General features: G+C 33.1%; 2 protein-coding genes and 1 pseudogene across 2 annotated transcripts; 1 reads left to right on the forward strand and 2 right to left on the reverse strand.

The window, feature by feature from the left end:
• Window positions 1–135: 135 nt before the first annotated feature.
• LOC129906220 (DE-cadherin) lies at window positions 136–17,536 on the reverse strand. The gene is made up of 2 exons (XM_055981897.1): window positions 15,710–17,536; window positions 136–4,059 (listed from the first exon to the last, which is right to left on the reverse strand). Exons 1-2 carry the CDS (start codon window positions 16,403–16,405, stop codon window positions 175–177), a joined length of 4,581 nt encoding a protein of 1,526 aa, XP_055837872.1. The 5' UTR covers window positions 16,406–17,536; the 3' UTR covers window positions 136–174.
• Window positions 5,413–7,566, reverse strand: LOC129906222 (40S ribosomal protein S7-like; annotated as a pseudogene).
• A 4,332-nt stretch (window positions 17,537–21,868) lies between the features above and the next one.
• LOC129906226 (DNA repair protein complementing XP-A cells homolog) lies at window positions 21,869–22,961 on the forward strand. Its single transcript, XM_055981901.1, has 3 exons — window positions 21,869–22,135; window positions 22,195–22,615; window positions 22,674–22,961. The coding sequence occupies exons 1-3, from the start codon at window positions 22,002–22,004 to the stop codon at window positions 22,944–22,946; spliced, it is 828 nt and encodes a 275-aa protein (XP_055837876.1). The 5' UTR covers window positions 21,869–22,001; the 3' UTR covers window positions 22,947–22,961.
• The last annotated feature ends 615 nt before the right edge of the window (window positions 22,962–23,576 follow it).

Consider the following 23,576-nt stretch of genomic DNA (forward strand, 5'->3'; position numbering starts at 1 on the left):
TTTTTTTTTGTTTTGTGTTTGTTTTCTTTTCACTTGGATGGCAAATACTATTCAATAATATATTTCCACTCCGATTTGTTTCTCTAACCTAAATGTACATTAGTTTAATTCTTTTTAACTTAATTATATTAGAAGTCCTTAATGAAATTATTATTATTCAAAAAACTATTTTAACTATATCCGCCAGCCCTGGTCGTCGTCCACATTCGAGTCTGTGTCGGAGGGCTCTTCGCCGTACATGTCCGCTAATTTTCTGAACCGCGGCCCGAAATTCGACAAATAGTCGAAATTGAGATCGCCGTCGTCTGTGCACGACGCTAAACTAGATAAGCTACCGTCACTGTTGCCATCACCCTCGTACGCGTAATGTCGCACATCGTCGACGGGATACGCGCCCGAATCTTTGTCACAGTTTTCTTTTTTATCCCCTAAAAAGCCTCCAATGTCGGGGATATCGTTGCTATCTTGCATAGGATGCATATTATCCTTGTAGATCTTGTCTTCATAGAAGGGTTGAGAGCGGAGGACATTAAGATCATAATCTGTGTCCCGTTCGCCGCCCCCTTCATCTTCGTAGTTGATAATTGTTTCTCGGATATCGTCAATGTCTTTTTCGTGCCATCCGTTCTTCTGTTTTTTCTGCACAACAACGGCAAGCAGAATTATCAGCATCAGTGCAATGCACGTCAAGATCGCTATGATGAAATTTCTATCTATGCCAAATGAAACAGCTCCTGCCATGATAGGCTGGCATCCTGGATCGACATTTTTGAAAACCGATGGGGTTCCCAGGTTGTATGTATGCCCATCAACTGTCAGATTGCGGATGCACCCGAAGTAACCAGTTGTTTTTGGTATGTGTGTCCAATTTAGTTGCTTACCTAACCGTTCTAGATCGATTGGTGTTCCACCCAGTTGAAGAGGAGCATTCACGTTTAGGAACTCATTCGGACCTTGTGGAGCGCCCAAGCTCATGCAAGTTGATAATTTGCAGTTGTCAACTGTCATTTCGATGCTAGTACTCTGCAATACGATGTCCAGGGCATAAGTCCTTCCACTCTGCAACTGAATATGACGGTGTTCGATTCTGATTGCTCCAGAACCATAATCAACAATTAGCACCGGGTATCCTTTGACCAACTCAAGTGAAAGAAAGTCCGAAATCGGCATAAGAGGATTATAATTCAATGGCCCCACGTACATAATAAGTCCGGTATCAGTTTGTGGCGAGATTTCCATGGAAATTTTGGTGTTATCACATGGTGACACAGGCTCGTACATCGCATAACCACTGCCATAGAAACCAATCAGTACAAGTTCACAGTTCGGCCCATTGAAACCATCTGCGCATTGGCAGATATCATCATCATTAAGCGTTCCTCCGTTCAAGCAATATCTCTTGAATCTTTCCTCGCACACACATTCGGCTTCGATAAACGCATTAACTCCCACAAATGACGTCATATTTGAGTAAATCATGTACGGCACATTGGATTTGTGCAGAATGTTCGTACAGGATGCTTCGCATTTGAACTTTTCTATGAGACACTCATCTATGTTCACCATAAGCATTTCCAGGTCCAGTTCATTTTCAATTTTACGCTGATGTTGCGCAACCATGGCGTTTAACTTTTCAGGTGCATAGTAGGGACTACCGTGAGCTGAAAACCTTACATCCAAGGTTCGGGAGGCGTGTTCTAGGACTGTAAATACATCTACATTCTCCAAAGAAATATTAAACAGCTTGGCAAGACTCTTCTGCAATTGATCTTTCAAGCTCAATTCATTTGGACCTCCGTACCGTGGAACCGATATGAATTCTTCTTTTGTTATATTAACAAATCGAATAGAACCGCTTTTATCAACAGCTTCTTCTGGGATTTCTTTGACTATAATGGAAACCTCAGCTTCTACCGAATGTCTAGGAATAAAAGTAGACTCTTCCGTAACTCTGAAGTAAAGATCGTAATGGCCACTGGGTATGCCTTCTCTCATTGTTATCATTCCACTGCTTGGATTAAGATAAAAATGTCTCTCTTCTTCTTCGGCCTTATCTCTCCATTCGAAAGTTTTATCATCCAAATCCCAGTCATCTGGATCATCGACAAATACACGACCAATTTCAGTGTCAGGAGCTTTTCCCATGTAATTGTAGATGAATATGCTACTAGAACCTGCATTCATGGCATTATCATTCACATCACCTATGATCAAATGAAGAATACTGACGCTACTTTGTTTTGGAGTTCCTGAATCACTAATACGAATGGGTATGAAATACTCTTTTTGTTCCTCTCGATCGAATTGGACATTCGCAAACAAATAGTCGTTGTCAATGGAGAACTTGGTTTTGATATCTGGCGATGAGTCGGGATCGATTCCGTATGTAAATGGCGGTCCATTTTGTGGTTCATCATAATCATTGGCTTGCAGTTGTACAACTTGTCCTGGGTTACGATTTTCTTGCCATATGACAGGCATTTTGTTTGTCAAAAATGGTGCATTGTCATTGATGTCTTGCAGAGTGATCGTAACTGGTGTTGCTGTTTTAAGACCATTTCCATTGTCGTCAATAGCTGAAATTAAAACTTGCCAATTTTTGTGACCATTGGGTAGATCTCTGTCCAGCGGCTGGATGAGTCGTAGACAACCTTTATCATCGATAGTTAGCAACTTTTTCTGTTCTTCCTTTGTAACTGAATACTTAATTTTCTGATCAGCCAATGGATCTTTAATATCTGGATCGAAAGCTTCGATTTCCAAGATACAGTGATCGGGAACTTGTTCTTCTTGGATGGTTTTGCTGTACTTTTCCTTAAACTCTGGAGGATTGTCATTGACATCTTCGATTTTGATAGTTACTGTTGCATAATCATCATAAATTCCATCGAATGCTCGAATCTTTAACACATACTCAGTGATTTTCTCGTAATCTAATCTATTGTTAACGGTAATCTTGCCGGTTTTTGCTTCGATTTTAAACGATTCACCAACATTTCCACTTTCGATTGTGTAAACGATCTGTGAAGCATTATCTTCATCGACAGCTGTAACTTCGATGACAATAAAATTAATGTTGGCATCTTCTGGAAGTTTTTCTGCTAAATACTCGGGCCTTTGAAAGTGTGGTTTGTGATCGTTCTTATCTGCAATTTCAATGCGAAAAACTTGCTGACCACGATTTGGTTCGCCATTCTTGTAAAGTGCCGATGGCGAGTTATCACTTGCAATTACTTTTACGTTATAGAAGTCCCGCTCCTCTCGATCGAATGTTGTTAGGGCTGTTATATTACCTGTATGTGGATCAATGGCAAAGAACTCTTTATTGTCAGCCAACTCGAAGGAAACAATATTATTTGCCTCTGTACCGTCCATATCGAATGCCCTCACTTGCATCACAGGTGTACCGGCTGGCTCATTTTCCAGAATTGTACCTGTTTTAACTTCCGTAAAGTAAGGAATGTTATCGTTTACATCTTCAATTTTTATTTTTATTACATGTTCGGCTACCAGGTCATAGATGTTTCGCACAGACATTGTGAGAGTGTAATCAGTGATGGCTTCAAAATCCAGAGTTTTACCCAAACTTATTGAAACAGTGTTGCCAATCTGATTAAAAACAAACGTATTTTTGCTATTGGTTTGCTCTGTACGGCCAGTGATAAGTTCAAAAATAACTTCGGGTTTATCAGGTACATTTGATACAGCTTTCAGTGTGGCTATCGGCTCGGAGTACTCTTTGAAATCTTCTTTAAGGTAAATTGTAGTTTCGATGGGATTGATGAATGATGGTGGTTTTTTACTCGATTCAATTACACGGATTCGCACTTCAATTTGTGCATCTTGAGGTGGATCTGGGACGATGTTATATGCTCGAACTGTTATGGTATAATACTGACCAGGACGTTTGTCTATAGCTCGATTTAGATAAATAATTCCAGCAGCTTTGTCGATTCGAAAATACTGAAAGTCACGTTCGCTCAAAATTTCATATTCGATAATACTGTTGTCACCATCATCCAAATCTGTAGCAGAAATTCTCATTACGATAGCATCGGGCTAGAAATAAATAAAAAAGAACAATTTGTTAGCATTGTCAGTTGTATTTTAAATTTGTTAAGATCAATGGGAAATAATAGAAAGCTATAAAATAATCCTTTTTGGAAGAGTTTATCAAAAGGAACTAAATAATTAATTATAATTACAATTATATGAAACACTGTTCTTATTTTTAAAAGATTAAAATTCTGTAAAAGTTTAATAGTAGCATCAAGACGCACAAAGGAATAGTGTGTTTTTTTTTAAATGTGCTTTAAAAAAGTTTTGTATCCATTAAGGAGTGTTAAAGAAATCCAACCCGAATGATCGAAACTTCGGCGAATCCGTGGGAAATAAAAGGTTTTTTCATACGATTTTTCAGCAACATTAAAATTTTAGCGATTACTTATCTTTGCATTAATTGGTACTACAATGAGCGTTATTGTTGCCAATTGAGTGACAGATATGTGAAAGAGTAAGATGGCGTTCCATATCAAACTCTCCAAACAATAAAAATTAATTTACTGAAGAAAACATTGAACGAACGAAAAATCTGGGAAATGCTCATAACATTTTAAGGTATCCTACAAGATCATCTGACTTAAATCCTTTTTATTATTTTTTTGCCGCTTTTTTTGTCTCCTCTGAAAAAAAAAAAACAATAACAAGAATCGCATTGGGAACCAACATTATTCATGTTATTGACGACAACCATATGTACTCAAAGTTGTTTATTTGTGTATGATTTCTTAAGATTCATTGAAAAAAACTTGAAGATTATTTGAGATTATTATTAATGATATAGTTTTATAATTTACAAATAAACTGGTTATACAAATTGAATTATATCTAAATTTTAATCCAAAGAAAAAGAATTAATAAAATATGTATGTTCAATGTTCCACGAGTTTAATGCTTGTTTTATTAGCCCTTTAGAAAAAATATTCCTTATGTCCTTTTGATTAAAAAAAAATTGTAAGTAGATTTAATAAGATAAAATAAAACTGCTTTGTCCATTTTATACAGTTTAAACACAAAAAATAAAAAGGAAGAAATAATGAATAAGGGAATTTATCTTGATTTAACACACAAAAACATCTATATTTTCGTCTGAAATAAGAAATTCCAGACAATGTCGTGGTCAGCACAAGGACCTGACCTCAATCTGAGCTAAGTTGAAATACAACCGAATTTCTCAATTATTTCTTTACAATTTGGTATTGTAGGTCGAAGCAATCTTAAAAGTAGGTAATAATTTCTAATGAACTTAATGGTATATTGGAAAAAAATCGTTATTCCAAAACGAGCCAACATTAATTTGAAACAGTAATGCATTTTTAAAAATTTAAATTAGGAAAGCAAAACGATATCGGTAATGTAACCCTTAATTAAAACAACTTTTTCAACTTTGGCAAAACATTTGACCACCTTTGCTCGCTGTACAAAAAAAAGTTATGGAAAGTTCAGTGCTAATATGGCCTCAAAGGCGATTGCACAACATCGTTTGAAATAGCTCTCAATTTATTTATCAGTGATGTAGCTGTTAAACCACTCTTGAACCACATTCTAAGCTTTTGAGCACACCCAAACCATGCACAAATTTAAACCTGAGCCAAGACTAAACGAACTACTGAATTTTTTAACTCTGTTTTCACACGTTGACTCAATCGTTTTTTAACAGAGATTAGAGTACAGTAAGGCATATTTCATGCACAGCCGGCGACCTGGTGCCAGTAAGTGTGAAAGCTCTCATAAGGATGTGTTCCCAACACAACAACAAAATAGTCCTAAGATCTCCAAACAACAACAAACAAATATTTACAGCAACCTGTTATTCTTATTGTGCGTAAGAACACATTAACAAATTCAAAAAATATATCCACGTGCCAACTGTTAAAAGATCAAGACAACAAGCAACTAAAATGCATTGTTTTGCATGAATAATATTTAAAGGATCATGGTTAAAATCCTGTTCTGTGAGTATTTTTTTTTACGGACATAAAGCCTTTATCTCGTACTTGGAAAGATATACTTTGTGTGATATTATAAATTTGTCTACAAAAAGCGAAGGAGTTTCAATTGTTTCTTATATTTTGTTTTGCCATTGCCTTAAATAAAAACTGCAATTTTTTAGGTACGTGCTGTTATCGGTATTTAGAATTAATAAGGGTGAAAAACAACTTGATAACGCTTCTTTTTCAAGAAAAAAATTACAATCGTCGCATTTTTAATTCAAAATATATAAATAAATAAATAAAATAGTAGAGCAAGAATAGCACCCTCGATGTTTCAGAGACAAAAGCCAAAAAAACATGTTTTCTAGAGAAATATACGATTTTTCTCTTATAAAATGTACTACGTACAAATTAGGTAGGTACAGTCTTATGTCCATACATTTCTATATTCATTTTACACTTTCCGACATTTTTCCAATGGCATAGCTCACTATTTGTGTTATACCGTGCATCCGCACAAGTGTCCATACCCCTTTGTTCATTAACACATTATTTATGATTAATTTCATCCATTATATTATTAATATTTTTCTCATTTTTCTAAATTAAGGAGAAGGATATTGATTTAAGAAGCATTAAATAGCTGGAATTAGCATGAAAGGGAGAATTTGCGAATATTTTTGAGTGTTTGCATAAATAAAGTACGATATGGTCTAGTAGTATTTAATGGGAATTATCTGCTAAGATTTTTCTCCTTCTTTAAAATCCATTTCCCCCTTAATAAAAACAAAGTAGCATGATATACCCTTATTAATCAGTTAAATGGGAAATCTTATTTATGGGAAATTGATGTATGGGAAATTGATGTATGGGAAATTGATTCATGGGAAATTAATTTATGTTAACACTTTTTTAATTTTTCCCGTGAAATCTACAAACCAAGCCTTTGCCAATTTTACTAAAATGTGAATATTTTAAACGTAATCATGAAAAAAAATTACAAGTAGTTTGCTGGGAACTCGAAAGTTACATTACGTCCAGTCAATTTCTTGTACACTGAAGTGAAGGTGTCAACTTTGTGTTCAATGGTGGTCTGTTAGTTCTTATCTAAATGCACCTTGATCAATTGTGTGCCGTCAAGCTTGACGCGGATGCGTTTGCCGACAATTTCAGCGGGGAATATCAAATCTTCGAGGATGGCATCGTACACTGAGGTGAGAGTCCGGGAGCGTGGCCTCTTTTGTTTCAGAGGATTCCTTGACTTCCTGGTTGGCTTGGGTAAGATCTTGCTTTCGCCAATGAAGACGACGTGTTTGCCAGAGAATTTCTTCTCCATCTCACGGACCAAACGAATTTGGATCTTTTGGAAAGCCTTTTCCTTTGGAATTGGTACATAGATCATCACAGCTTTCTTGTTGTTGAACTCAATTTCACGAACACGGGTGATCCCTCAATTGTGGTTTCAATTCGGAATTCATTTCCAGCTCCAAAAGAGCTTGAGCAATGGATTTCTCGAACTCATCGGGCTAATTTTGATAATTTTGTTTCCAATTATCATAGCCACTGATTTTAAGAAAACCAAAATACGATAATATGTAGTTTGTTAATGACTATAGTTATTAGTATGTTCCAACACCTAAAATCTTTAAATAAAACTTGGACAACTTTAATAAGGAGAGATAGAAAGAAAAGAAAGCATTATTCTAGCACTATCGCTGACCTTGCCCCCAAACTACGGATAGTGTTCAGTTTAAACTGCTGGGAATAGGTATCCCCAAAACAAGTAACTTCTCTTTAGAGGTCATGTTTTTGGTGTCTGTTTGTAAGGTTTTACAAATGGATCTTGGCTGTATTATCATTTTGAAATTAACTATGTCGAGCAGATTAACTTTAAAATCTTCTTTAAATCTGGTTCAAGTCTTAAATAATCCTCGTGCAATCAAGTTTAATATAAAAATTAGTGCAATTTGGCTTTCGATTAACTTTCTTTTTATTGTTGTTTTCCTTTTTTTAATTTTTTCAGTTATTAACAATTTGATATTTTTTTGAGGTAAGTATACTCTTACTCAGTGTGAATTTAAAAAAATATAAGTCACTGAAATTTGAAATTAATCCAATTTTTATCAAATCAGCATTAGGGCAAAAAAGTAACAAAAATTCACCTCCAATTCATATGCTAGAATATAATCCAAACACATTTTTTTACTTTTAAGTAGGTACTTTTAATATTAAATATTATGTAGGTTCAACTATTTAAAAAATCTCAACTGTTTTTAACGACGGCACACGGTAGACTCGTACTTGAACTTATTTCTTTTTTTGTATGCCAGAACAGGATTGTGGCAAAGAAAAACAAGCAAAATAAATTACCTACTAAAAGAGAGAGAGACTAAAACATTCAACAACGTGTATCGTGTATGATTGCGAAACTGCCAACGTGAGTTCAAGTTATTAATAAATCGCATTACAAATGTTGTTATGTGGGTAGGTAGTTACAAAAAAAAAAGAAATAAAAGTACCTACATACATTCTTTACATAGCCACATTGGAAAAACTCGAAATAAATATTTGAATAAAGAAATAATAGCATTGTCATAAGATATAGTTCAAAAAATGCAGACTGTGATAGTTTTGCAAGCTTAGGGATATTTATTTGATTAAAGGAAAAAAAGATTCTTAATTTAACTTAACAAAACAAAAATTTTTATTTTTTGATGTGACATGTGACTTAATAATGCAAACTAATTGAAACTAATTGATGACAAATTTGAATTAAGCTGAACAAAAAGATTTGGAAAAATTAATTTGGTTTCGTAGGTATACAAAAATTCCGACAGATTGATGGCTTAAAGACGATTTTCTAGTCAACTACTATAAATATATATACTCAAATACCTGGAGTAAATTCCCTACACTGATAGTTTTAGAACTTTACATGAAAATTTAAACGAACTTTGATTAGTTAGCAAATAGACAATTGCATAACATACTTTACATTTCTTCAGAATGCACATTAGGGTGTCCGTTATTTCCCAAAGTGATGTTTTGGGGTGGGGGGGGGGGGGGGAGACACCCCCTACATCGAAAGTTTAGGACATAAATAAGGGGAATTAAGCAAAAAATTTTTTTTTTGAGGTCAATAACCCGTGCCTCTAGAATCATACTTTCCCATACAAATTTGTGTGGGAAATTTTTAACTTTAACATACAATTTTTTTTTCTTGATACCTAGTACAGGAAAGTTAGTAAAAAAACAGGCATATTGTGGAACGAAATATAGGACGGCTGAATTTTTCAAATCTGAAAGAGGGGTATTAGAAAAGCTTAAGTCCTGGTTTTCGGGACGTCACCCCCCTGGCGAAATCCGCCATTTTGAAAAACGCGAATCGCTCTATATCTCCAAAATCGTGTGTCCTAGAGAAATGGTTTTCAGGCCAAAGTTCTTGGAAATTTAATTATTCTTTTCTTTGTAGTACATTATTTTTCTGATCGGGCAATAGTTTTTAGGTTATGTTGTTTTAAATTTTATTTTTTCGGTTTTTTTAATTTTTTATCGTTCCCGGTAATAGTAATATAATTTTTTAAACAGTAAAAGTTATAGACCATCAAATTTCCAATAGTTTGGTATATTTTTGAAAGTCATGCGATGTATGAGTCGAAAGTTATTGATCTGAAAACTGTAGTCTAAGTACAGGAAAGTTAGTAAAAAAACAGGCATTTTGTGGAACGAAATATAGGGAAGCTGATTTTTTCAAATCTGAAAGAAGGGTATTAGAAAAGCTTAAATCCTGGTTCTCGGGATGGAAATTTGATATTCTACAACTTAAATGATGCTAAAAATTACGTTTTATCATAGAGACTGAGAAAAATTAAAAAAAAAAAAAACGAAAAAATAAAACAACATAACCTCAAAAGTTTTGTCCACGCAGAACAAAAGTGAATGCAAAAGAAAAGATATTTATATTACTTTGGTTAAGTAACTTATTCTGTCAAGCCAATAGTTAAGTGGGTAGATATAGACCAATTCGCGTTTTTTAAAATGGTGGATTTCGCCATGGGGTTGGCTTCCCAAGAACCAGGACTTAAGCTTTTCTAATACCCTTCTTACAGATTTGAAAAAATCAGCTTCCCTATATTTCGTTCCACAAAATGCCTGTTTTTTTTACTAACTTTCCTGTACTTAGACTATAGTTTTCAGATCATTAACTTTCGACTCATACATCGCATGACTTTCAAAAATATACCAAACTATTGGAAATTTGATGGTCTATAACTTTTACTGTTTAAAAAATTATGTTACTATAACCGTTAATGATAAAAACTTAAAAAAAAACGAAAAAATAAAATTTAAAACAACATAACCTAAAAACTATTGCCCGATCTGAAAAATAATGTACTACAAAGAAAAGGATAATTAAATTTTCAAGAACTTTGGCCTGATAACATAGTTTTGGAGGTATAAAGAGATTCGCGTTTTTCAAAATGGCGGATTTCGCCAGGGGGGTGGCGTCCCGAAAACCAGGACTTAAGCTTTTCTAATACCCCTCTTTCAGATTTGAAAAATTCAGCCGTCCTATATTTCGTTCCACGAAAAAGTCTATCTTTCCTGTACTATGAGTTAAATCATCTATTTTTAAAATGTTTGTTGATTCAAAATTTCCCGTAAAAAAAAAAAAATATATTTTATTTCGGTTTTTGAAATTATTATCTGTTTTCGTAGTTTTTGCTTTTACGTTTATTCTTAAATCAAATGCTAAAAACAACTATGTAATTCATAATATTTATAACTATTATATACTATTACACACTTCTGCTCAAAATTAACACTCAGCTCTGAACTTTTGTAGTTTTCAGTTGATCAAGATTGCTTGGTGTAGGATTCAGTAGGTGTTGTTAAGCAAATTTCACTTGAAAGTTCGTGGGTTGACAGACAACCTTCAGCAGCTATCCTGAGTTTGACGATGAAATTTTTCCACCCAGAATATTTCTGTTCCCCCGGAATTTCAAAAGCTATTCACCCGGAAGGAATTTATATATTTTCCGCTAAACTAATTCCCTGTGCGCCACAAAAATTTAAGTGAGAAAAGAGCTGTCGACTACCTCACATATTACGTAAAACAAAAAGTTCTGTAGAACAAGTAGAGCGCGCGTTATATTTGAGTATGAGTGTCTTTTTAAATAGGAAATGCACAAATAGTGATACCTTCATACACATGAGTATGTAATTAAAGATATTTTTTTTACAGCCCTTTTTTACGTCCTTGACCGTACGTACAAAACAGAATTTAATAAAATAACATCTGGAGGAAGGTGAGATAGACTATGCACTAATATAAAAAAAATATAAATAAAATATTTATAAACGTAAATGATTAGGTACCAAACGAAATGTTTCGATAGCATGAAGTAGTTATGGGTTTAAAAAACAATGATTTTTCAAAATGATGGAATTACAAATCATTGCAACAATTCAAATCAGGCGGAACAGAAGCCACACCATGAATTCTTATATAAAATGCTGAAAATGATCTTCAACTACTTTAAGAATGATTTGAAAGCTGAAATAACATAAAACATTTATAAACATAAACTTAAAGATCTTTTGAGGAAAAAAAAAACAATTAAAAATTCTAACAAAGAAAAGAAAAAATTATAAAACGCATTTGTTAAAAAGTTCAACAAACTAATAAATTTTATTATTCAATGGAACTAATAAAATTATTTTTAAATAGATCAAGAGGCTAAGTGGATTTGGAAGCCTGAAACGCTATTTATGTAGATAGAAGAATTTGTGTTGTTTTGTTTTTACACAAGGTTAAACCAGGATAGCTCAACATTGGGCTTGTCTTGGGTAATCTATGTAAGGTATACGTATAAATAGTCAGACTGAAGAAATTTAAATTTTTCTTAATTTTTAAAAGTTTTTTGTTACTAAGAAAGAAAGATTTTGCCTTGTAAAATTTTGAACTTAAAGTCGCTTTATGAATTTTTTAAACTACATTCCACAACAGATGATAGATTAATAATTTTTGTTCACATTAAAAAATCTTTCCAATTAAGGCAATTTTTTGTAAAGCAAGAAAAATGTCTCTAACTCGATTTACTCGCTTGAATGACATTGACTAAATATCTAGTCCCAATGTTTCCTGAATGTGTCCATTGACTATCTTACATGATAAGCGTGGCTTGAATTGACACAATTTTGATATTGGGAACTCAAACAGTTTTGTTTTGCTTTGTTTTTTTTTTCATATTTTGGTTGCTGATAAACAAAAATGATTTGTCGATAGCGGATGAATGCTACTTCATACCGATAGAATCATTTTTATTTATGTTCTATGTTTATCGATTTTATTTCAGACCACAAACGCTGCTATTAGGTGACCATAGTCCAAATTTGTTAAGAAATAAAAAAGAGGTAAATGAAAACCATTGTTTCACAACGTTAACTGTCATATAATCCGCAAGAGCTGTCCGGTAATTGGTCGGTTACACTGGTTTCCTGGGCGCCGAGGAAGATTACACCTTGTATCATATGCAAAAAGATTAGCTTAAGCTCTTTTCTCATTTTTTAGTACATTTTTTTTTACATCTACATATCTCAAGAAAATGAGATCGATCTAAAGAAAATGTTCTGAAAAGTGTGAAAAGAGCTTAAGATGGCGGCCTAACGTTTTTTATTAATAAATTTAAATTCTTTTTGGCAGCTATCAAATGAAAATGAAATGGACGAGAAGCTCATCAAAATAAGCGAAATATCTAGATACACCTAGATAAATATCAAAAATTCTAAAAAATATGACACACTTACTCGATCGTTTAGTGCAGTAAGATATTGAGCTTGGCAAAACAATTAACAACATTTTTGCTATTATAAATTGTTTACAGAAATATCATATCCTCAAAATTCCCAACTAATCTAAATCGAGGTTTGTCCATCATGTTTCTAGGAAACAAATATTGTCCTATAAATTAACATCCAGTTGCATTTGGAAAAAAATCTCGAAATATGGTCAAATTTACGAAGTCCATTATAAAACGTATTGAGGAAGTAAATGAAAGTTCTAGCTTCCGAACTAAAGTTGTATCAGGATTAAAATAAATCCGAGAAATATCGTTAATAATGGGTAAGATTAGTGCGCGCACTAGATATAGTTTAATTACAACCAGAATAACATTGAAAGAATTTAGAAAGTTGGAGCAATACACAAAAAAATCGTTTGTTTTTATAATTTTTGTTTATGTATATAATTTTCACAATAAAGTTGAGGATTAGTAATAAATTAACCGAAGGTTGTTTGTTTTATAACACAATTCTATAGTTTGAAAATAAAGGTGGTATACCAGATTCCCTTAGATTTTTGAGGGATTGGTTGCAAATTTTTACTGCAGGCCCAGGCAAAGATTCGGTCCAAAAAGACCAATTGTTCTTGATAACTTGAATTGGGCATCATAAACATAAAGATCTATTGTGACATCGTGCAGGACAAACGTCAGGAGGATCATTAAACAAAATAGAGATAGACCCCTGGGGGATCCCAGACACAACTCTTAAAAATGAGGATACACCAAAGTGCATGCAAACCTGTTGAAATTTATTACCTAAGAAGCTAGCGACTAGAAGTAATGTCTTTTTACTGAAACTTAACGTGTCTTTGAGTTTTTTTTTCTTAATGAGATCAAGATTCTTAATGGGGATTAACACTTTCAAACACTTTAAAAAAACGAACAAACACAAAATTGAATTGTTTTTTTTTTTATCAAATTCACACCTTAATTCTTCAAGATTTTTCACAATTGTTACGAAAACCGGACTGACACAAATTTAGTAAATTATTTCAAATTACTTACATACTATATGCTCATTAATTTGTCCGCGCTTTCGTACCCAAAGCTGGAGGCAGGACTTTGAGAATCTTATAGCTGAAAATCTCCCTTGCCATTTAATTATATATTCAACTACAGACTAAGTCCTAATTTTAGTAAATGGTGAAAACTATGGTTTCTTGTGAGGAAAAATATTTAAAAACATTAATTTTTTTCATTAAAATAAATAGGTCCCGACAGGAATCGAACCTAGGACTACAAATTGAATTTCTGACTATTTAAAAGCTACAGCCTAAATTGATGGACCAATTCTCTTCAAACTTGGTATGTAGCAGTTTTTGGAGATTGTGCAGATGATTCTATCAAATTATTTTTTTTTAACCTCATCTAACGATCTAACGATACCTGTTATGCATCAATTATAGAAAAGTATAATTTTTTCAAAAACTCGTTTAACGATTAAAAAGAAATAAAATTAAGTGTGGGTTTTAGGACAAGGCCTATCTTTTAACAAAAAAAAAAAGTTTTTTTCGAAAGTCATTATTAACGGTACCTGTCATAGAATCATTTTCTTAGCACTTGTAGGGTTTTAAATTGCCGCTCAGGACGTGGCCACCTCATCGCTCATGATTGCCGCTCAGCCGCTCAGGACGGACGTGGCCGTAGCCTTAAAGTAATAGTCCAGACTACACGATGTCTTTGCATCTATTTCATATTTTTTTATTCATTTGTATTGCTGATTGGCTTAGTAATGATTTCATTTAATCACTAAAACCTAATCAATAATTTTCCAAGAAAAATTTTTTTCTGTATTTGGTATTATTGAAAAGTAGGTAGGTATATAGGTTTATATGTAAGATATTTGCCTTAATTCAATAATGTGAATCCCCGCCTTTCTGCCAATATTCTTACTACCAACAATCACACTGGAATGACTAATGTCGAATTCCTTTCAATTTTTAGAATCGCCTCAAAAAAATGGAATTTTTGGTGTTAAAAAGGAACATGAAAACAAACCGAATTCTTTTTGCGATTGTGTGTGTGTCATTTGACAACAATTTTTACACGAACGTCAAGCTGAAATCAAAACAATTTCTGTAAAATAAAACCAAAGGTTCCTTTGATCAATAATTTTGTTTATTTGCTTCGGTAATATAAATTTAATTTAATCCAAATCAATAGGAAATTGCAGATATTATTAAGATCTGAATGAAGATGAAGTAAAAGGTTAATTATTTGGCCGTATGCTGTGGTTTTACAGAGAAAAAAATTTCCTGAAGATAATCACGAGAAGAAAAGTCACAGTAATTTGACTTTTTCACAAGAACTATGCCAAGAAAAATTATATTTTGATCGCACATTGTTTTTTTTTTATTTATTTCATAATTTTCCGCAATAAAACACGATATTCCATTATAATTTACTCCTTATTTGAAGTTGGTATTCCCAAATAAACAAACAACACGAAGGAATCTTTCAGCTTGACGTTTGAGAAATGTCAAATGTTCCAAGTGTGTGTGCAAATCCGTGTAAATCTCTCAAAAAAGAGGGATTAAAAAAAATTCGAATTCTGCTTCGTTTGAGGCGAATTTTTTTTCTATGGAACATGATTTTCAGAAAAAATTCGCTTCGAGATCGCCGAAAATTCGATTTTTGCATTGAAAGGAATTCGACATAATATTATAAGTCACTCTGCCTAGTTCCCTCAAGTAGTTGTATACCACTTGCACTTATTCATCTATAAAAATCATCATCTAGATTCTAGAAAATCTGTTTGAATTATAAAAAGTGCCTTCATGCTCATGGATAAATTCATATTTATTTTTAACAATTTCAATCAATCAAACTCAAGTGGAATAGGAACAGGAAGACGAAGATAATAATACTTACTTGTGAGTCCTCCGACATTGATTCATCATATTTCGCCTTATTAAATACCGGCGGATTATCATTTATATCCTCAATGGTCACCTTAAATGTACAAACATCATCCAAAGGCGGTCGCCCATCATCTGTCGCTTGTACCGTCACATAAACTGCCTTCTCATGAATCGGTTCGTCACGATCGAATGTATGAGCCGTTACTATAACGCCCGTATTTGAATTTATATGAAATTTTGGTCGTTCACTTGCCGACTGAGTTAAGCTGTATTTGATTGTTTGGCCAGGATCCGGATCCTCAGCCTGTACTTGAATGACAAAGGTATTTTCCGGTTGTTCCTCCTTAACCGATGGAGCATATTCGAGACAGTTTTTAAATGCCGGCTTACGATTGTCAACTAAATTCCAATCCTCACTCGACGACGAGGAGCCACCACCATTTCCGAAGAAAATGCTATCGCCGCCATTTCGTAATGTAGGCGGATTTTGATAAACTGAATTTGATTCACGTTTCCATCGGTCGAGTTGGAGTTGTTTTTGTGTCGTCGTCGTTCGAGTGTCGTTTTTGTAACCGACGATTTTTGTGGTGCTCCCCACCGACACCGACGATGACAATAAACCATTGTCTACTTCACCGCCACCGACGATTATCACCCCGCAACACCACGCGACTGTTAAAAGTAAATTTAATGCTCCAAAAGACATTTTCTTTTCATTTAATAATTTAAACTTTTATTTTTTCCAAAAAAAATCATCCACTTTAATTGGGCAAGATATGTAAAATTTTTAGGTAAACAGAATGAATAATCTGGGGAAAAAGAGAGGTAGTATAATATTTTTGCTTCTTTTGCAAAGTTTCAATTCAACTTTAGTGAATTTATTTATGTTTTATCTTTTCACTTAATTTTACACTTATATTTGTGTATTATATTCATGTGTGTTGTATATACCTTTATTTCAAAAAAGAAAAGAAAAAAAAAAAAAAACAGGTAGATAATAGAGGTAAACTATAGTGTTCCCGATGTCGCGTTCCACAATGCGGTTTTTTATTATATTCACGTATCCGTCTATATACGAGTGGAGCGAGAGAGCGATGGTAGTTTAAACAAAGAGAATAAAAAAAAATATATAAAATCCTCTAGCTTATTTGTTCACAATAGAGAATCATTTTTTAGATTCGAATGAAATTTAAGTAAAATGAGTCACAGGCGCAGGCTAAGTCCACAGTGTTGATGAGGATGCTGCTGTTGCTGGATTTGATAGTGGTATTGTTGCAGATGAAGATGATGGTCGTTGTGAAAGCAGGCAGGGACAAGGAGGCAACACGGCATTTTTGCTTTCGAATGCATTTCATGGAACGACGACGGACGGAATAATCCAAAACCTGAATTGCTCTACACACACAAACACACGCCAACGTATGGATGAAATGATAATTTCATTCTTCTCTTTTTCCCTTCACTTCTTATTTTTATTTATTTATTACACCATACACACACACTATACAGGTAAAAATCAGGTAAGCCAACAAGAGTGAAAGAGAGCTACTTATTAGTGAAGCGCATTGACATAAACGAGAAGCATAGAAAAGTTTTCGGTATTTTTTTTTTCTTTGTTGGTATATTCCAAGAATTATCACTTTTCAATTGTAAATGAATGCAATGTGTTACTAAATATAAACAAATAGATAATAAACAAAAAGTTATAAAATAGGGTGTGAAGTTATTTTAAATAAACACTCTTGATGGGAAACACACGATCGCTTGGTAGTAGACACGACGCCGCTGCTGCTTCTCGACTCGAACACGTCCAAAGCCAAACTCTTACTTCAGCAACATTCCAAATTGTAAACGAACAAGACCCCATTTAGTTCGGATAAAACATCACAACGTTGCTTAGGAATGGAGGGAAATGAAACATTTTTATTTGTGTTTTGTATATATACTGTGAGAATTTTGTGTGGGTGTTGGTAACTTTGTATTAATACAAATGCACTCCCTTTTTAAAATGTACAAGAGAAACCGGTTTTTCTTTCACAAACAACGCTGTGTCGAGTGCATTTTTGTAGTTGGATGAATTTTTTAACCACTTGTTGGATGGTGTTTTTTGAAAACCGATGAATTATACAAAACTAGGAAGTAGCCGCTGTAATGGAATAATGGAGCAACATTTTATTAAGGTGAGACCACAAAATATATAAATGGCTAAATCACAATGTGCGTTTAAAAATATATGATTTTTTTTTATGTGAGAAAAAATATACATAATAAAGTGCTCAACTTGAGTTAATTTTTAAGACAAAAAGTTTATAAATTGATATCTGCATGAGCCCTTGCTTGGGCTCACTATAGCATTTGAGGTGGGGACAATAAGTTTGGGTATGTAAAAAGAACTTCAAAAAAAAATTTTTTCTTCGCGGTCGTCATTTGCATGCATTTTGTATGAAAAAATGAACATAAAAAATTAATTAAAAATATAAATACAAGTTTCCTAACATTGAAATTGTCATTTTTATTAATTTTAGTCATTAATCTTTCAAATTAAATTATTCGCGTATTAAAATTCGTGGGCCCTTAAAGGAAAGTTGAGCCCCACTTTTTGCAATAAATAACTTTTTTTTTCTTCTAGCTCAATTTTTTGGACAAAACTACAAAAATTGTTTTTTTTTTAACCAAAAAATATGCTTTCTGCATTTGCTTGTAATTTTGAGGTCGGAAAAAATGCCACAAAATGAGTTTGAAAATTGTCAATTTTTGACTTTCTGTAAAAAGTGCTCGTTGTAGTTATGCTTTTAAAAATAAATTCATTAATAAAATGTATGTAATAAAAACAAAACCAGTTTTATTTTTGTTGTTGTTTCTATATTTTCGATATGACTTGTATTAAAGAGCTATACAAGCTCTTCCGAAGCTCTATCAAATCTCAAAGCTTCGGTAAAGCTTTATTTAAGCTTTACCAACAAACACGGTAAAGGTTTTACAGAAGCTATATTTTAGCTTCTTTTTAACTTTTAATAAGGCTGTTGGGCATGAAAAAAGGAAAACGTTATACAAGTTGGACTCTTTACAAAAATGTACTTATAAGATTTATAAGAAGCTTAAACGCAGCTTTACCGAAGCTCTTTCAGATTTGACAGATAGCTTCGGAAAAGTTTATATATCTTTTTTTCGAAATTATAAAAACAACAACAAACACAAAAAGAATTTTCCGTTTTAAATGTCTTTGATTTGATTTCATATCATGAATTTTATCTTTTAATCTGAAATTATATATTAGGTGTGTTTTTTATTACCACCGGTCTTAACTGGACAAAAAAAAACGCAGTCGGGGCTAAGCAATTTACATGTTAAATACAACAACACTTTAGTCCCTTGGGCTTAGTTGTTTAGCCCAGAGAATTCTCTGGGCTTAACTTTTTCAACATATTTAAATCTGTGCTACCAAATCAACTTATTCGTAAATTGTTTAGAATTTGTTTAAAAACATCGAAACTGCCCTAATGTTTGGAATGACAATAGGTGTGTTTTTTTGTTTATCTATATAGATTTTGTGCAAAAAAACGACATCGGGATTTTTGAAATCCATGCAAACATTTGGCACCACTGTTCATATACTTTGGCAGCTGTCTGTCAAAAATGTTGCTTTTGTTTTTTTTTTTATTTTAACTCCGAAGTGGGAAGGCCATTACATCCATGTTGGATGCAAACAAAAATTTTCATATGGCCATGGCATCCATGTTGGATTCAAAAAAATTGTTTTTTTCACAAAAAACCAAAAATTATCTGTATATTCAGCCCCGAGGCGTTTTTTTGTCCAGTTAAGCCCGGTGGTAATAAAAAACACACCTATTATCATTCAATTAGTTTTTAGTATATCTATTAATAATAATTTTAAAAGTATATAATTTGTTTACCTCACCCAGGAATCGAACTTCTTACCTGCTTGCTGTTAGTCCATCACTCTACCCACTATCGGCCATCTTAGAATATTCATTAATAAAATCAAAAACCTTATCACTAGGTGTGTTTTTTGTTTATCTATATAGATTTTGTGCAAAAAACCGACATCGAGATTTTTGAAATCAAAACAATTTACGTGTTAAACAACAAAAACTTTATCTGTATAGATTTTTGAAAAATCCAGATAATTATCCAGATTTTACTTTCTCTCGATAAAAAAAGTAGTGCCAAGGTAGTTTAATTGTTGTGTTCATACAGAAATATCTGAAAATATTAACAAAAAAAAAAAATCGGAGAAAATGAGGTTTGAAAAAAGCTCTCATAGAAAAAAATTATCAAAAATTTGTTTGACATGCTTGCATTGAAATGTTAATATTTCTAAATATACGCAATGCACTTTTCAAATAAAAGTCTTAAATGGATCCTGATAAGATTGTTCAACAGATATGTATATAAAATTACCAAAGTTTTTTCGAAAAATTAGAAATAAAAATAAAAAAGTTTCAACGTTTGATTTTTAAAACATCGAAAAAAAAAATCAATATGGCAACCTTCAAACGCTTATAACACAAGAACGACGCAGCTAATGTTAATGGTCATGGTCTTAAAATGTAGCTAAGAATATACCAATCATTTTTGCTTTTTGTTAAAAAAATTTTTTTTGAATCCAACATGGATGCAATGGCCACATGAATAGTTTTGGTTTTTTGTGAAATTTTTTTTTTAATCCATCATGGACGCAATGGCCCATACCACTACGGAGTTAAAAAAAAAACATGAGCACGGCACATTTTTGACAGACAGCTGCCAAAGTTTATGTACAGTGGTGCCAAACATTTAGACGGATTTCAAAAATCCCGATGTCGTTTTTTTGCACAAAATCTATATAGATAAACAAAAAAACACACCTATTGTTCAAGCTTTCCAAATGCGTATCTAATTTTTTTTTTTAGTTAAGCCTGGTACGCTGCTCGCGCTAAATTTTAGCTGAGATAAAATTCCCATACAACTTATCGATAACTTGTATGGGATCCATTTTATCTCGGCTAAAAATTTTCGATAATTTGTATGGGAGCTAAAATTTAGCGCGAGCAGCGTACCAGGCTTTAGTAATAAATGCATTTTCCTATTGAGGAATACAGCGGAGTAATAGCGTTGTGCTCATCTTCATTGACTACTTTTAGCCACTTGGAATTGAAATTGCGCTGTTTTTAGTTAACATATAAATGAGGAATTGTTTCAGGATGTCAAATATGCCATTAACTCAATTTTGGATTTTTGGCTCATGCGCCCTTTTTGCTTAGTACGGCAGTATATACAAGCTCTATGAAAAGTAATCCCTGCGAGATTTCAATTTACAGAAGCTGTTAGTTGGGATAAGGATATTGTTATAAAGGGTCCAATTTGTATAACGTTCTCTTTTTTCCATGTCCAACAACCTTCTACTATGTTTCTACCTACGCTAAATCCGCGATTTAGCTAAGTAAATTTAGAATAAATCTCGTGATTTATTCCAAATCTACTTCGCTAAATCACGGATTTGGGTTCATCTACATTAAATCCAAGATTTCCATCTACTTTCAATCCGAGATTAAATCTACTTAGCTAAATCTCGGATTTAGCGTAGGTGGAAACATAGTATTACTAAAGTTAAAGCTGAAATTTAGCTTCTGTATAATGCCTTTAAAGCCTGGTACGCTGCTCGCGCTAAATTTTAGCTCCCATACAAATTATCGAAAATTTTTAGCCGAGATAAAATGGATCCCATACAAGTTATCGATAACTTGTATGGGAATTTTATCTCAGCTAAAATTTAGCGCGAGCAGCGTACCAGGCTTAACGGCTGAAATATTAGTTGCAGACGAAGAAGTTCGTCTTCGACATAATCTTCTTATAAGATTTCTGTGTTTTGATCTACTCTTTTTATCTAACATATATGGTTTTTAAATACTGTGTCTTCTTTTAATACAGATTTGAAAGTGCAGAGCAAATGTTAAATCCACCATTATTTTCTACGCATGCGGATTTTCACAACTCCATAAAAAAAAAACGGCCATTGTTATATTGCCACTATAGTTCCACCTTAAATATGTTCAATTTCCGAACATTTCCTTTTCACAACATTCCACATTTATATATATGAAACAAAATGAACTAGAACTATTTACTATATGTCATTTTGCGTACTGTTTGGAACGATGTGGAAATTCCAAAAAGTTTGTATATTCCAAATTTATCCGCAATACAGTTATTAATTGTTTTGTTCTGTAATATTGTGAAATAATTTGTGTTTATTGTTCTAAACGCAAATTTTCAATAACAACTTATTTTGTATAACAAAAATGGAAGAACAACCAGAAAAAAAAGAAACCAAACTTACAGCTGCTCAATTATCTCGTATAGAAAGAAATAGAATCAAAGCAGAAAGTTTGCGTAAAGGAAAGATAGTAAGCAATCCATATTCCATCAATAAAAAGTACAATTCTTTTTACTATCATTTGTGCAATTGAAATTATCTAATCCTTCTTGTTTCAGTGACTTAAATGCTCCTGGATGTAAAGTTTTCAAAGGTCAGAGCACAAGGTTAATCGATAGTGGTGGCGGTTTTCTCATAGAAGCCCCATTATTAGCTAACCAAGCTGCTTCAAGCAATACACCAGCAGTTAAGCCATATGTAGAACCTCCAGTTACTTTCCCTCTCACATATACCGATTGCCTAGAATGTGGGGACAAATTTAATGGTTCTTATCTTCTCGATAATTTTGACCATGCTGTGTGCGATAAATGTCGAGAACCAGAGGAAAAGCATGCACTCATTACTAAAACCGAAGCAAAGGCTGAGTATTTGCTAAAAGATTGCGATTTTGATAGACGAGAACCTGTTTTAAAGTTTATTAGTAAGAAAAATGCGCGCTATACCAAATGGGGTGAAATGAAGCTTTATCTTTTGTTACAGGTAAATATAAATCATTTTTTGGATATTGAATTCATTACAAAATTGAGGGATTGTCTAGGTTCAAAAAAGAGCTCTTGAAGTGTGGGGCAGCGAAGATGAGGTGGTCAAACAACAAGAAGAACGTGATGAAAAACGTTTGGTTACCAAAGTCAAGAGATACAACAAACAAATGAAGCAGCTACGAATGGAAGTCAGGAGTAGTCTGTACACAAAGAAACTTAAAGCCGCACATGTCCATGAATTTGGTCCTGAAAATTACAACGAAGAAGAGGATACTTATTCTCATTCGTGTGTGAGTTGTGAGTACTCAGAGTCCTATGAGAAAATGTAAATGAATCAATTAAAACATAAAACTGCCACTTTTCAATTAATACTTAAACATTTTGTAAGATTTAAATCAAATAAATTTGTCGTTCACTTGTATAAGGTGGGTTAAATTAATGATTTAAGGGGTATCTATTGTGCCCCCTATATAAGCTCAGTTTCAAAAAAAAAAAAATTGTATACAGGTAAGAATCGTTGTAATAGCCAATTAAGGCGCCGGTTATAGCGATCAGGAAAATAGAAACAGTATGAAATTGAATATTTTTCCTGATGGTCGTTTAAAGCGATCAGGTAAACTTACACCCCGCCTCCACAGGAGATATTTTTCTCTAACTCAATGTCTAACATCTACAACATAACAATTTTTTTTTCTTGGCTGGGCAAATTTTGTTTGGACATTTTATTTCATATGCCTCGTTCGCCAGAGGATGATGTATGATTTTTTGCGGACAAAATTTATTTTATATGCAGTCAATTTTGTATGAATACTTCCTTTTGTAAATTTTTGGATTTTTTTTCCTTCTAAGAAATAAACAAGCTTTTTTTTACAAAATCAATTATAATACCTGTTAAATAACTTAACAATAGAATAAATTAACAATAAATTAAATCTAATTAAATTCAACATAAATCATGC

Source organism: Episyrphus balteatus, chromosome 1, assembly GCF_945859705.1.
Source record: "Episyrphus balteatus chromosome 1, idEpiBalt1.1, whole genome shotgun sequence".
NCBI classification, from domain to species: Eukaryota; Metazoa; Arthropoda; class Insecta; order Diptera; family Syrphidae; genus Episyrphus; species Episyrphus balteatus.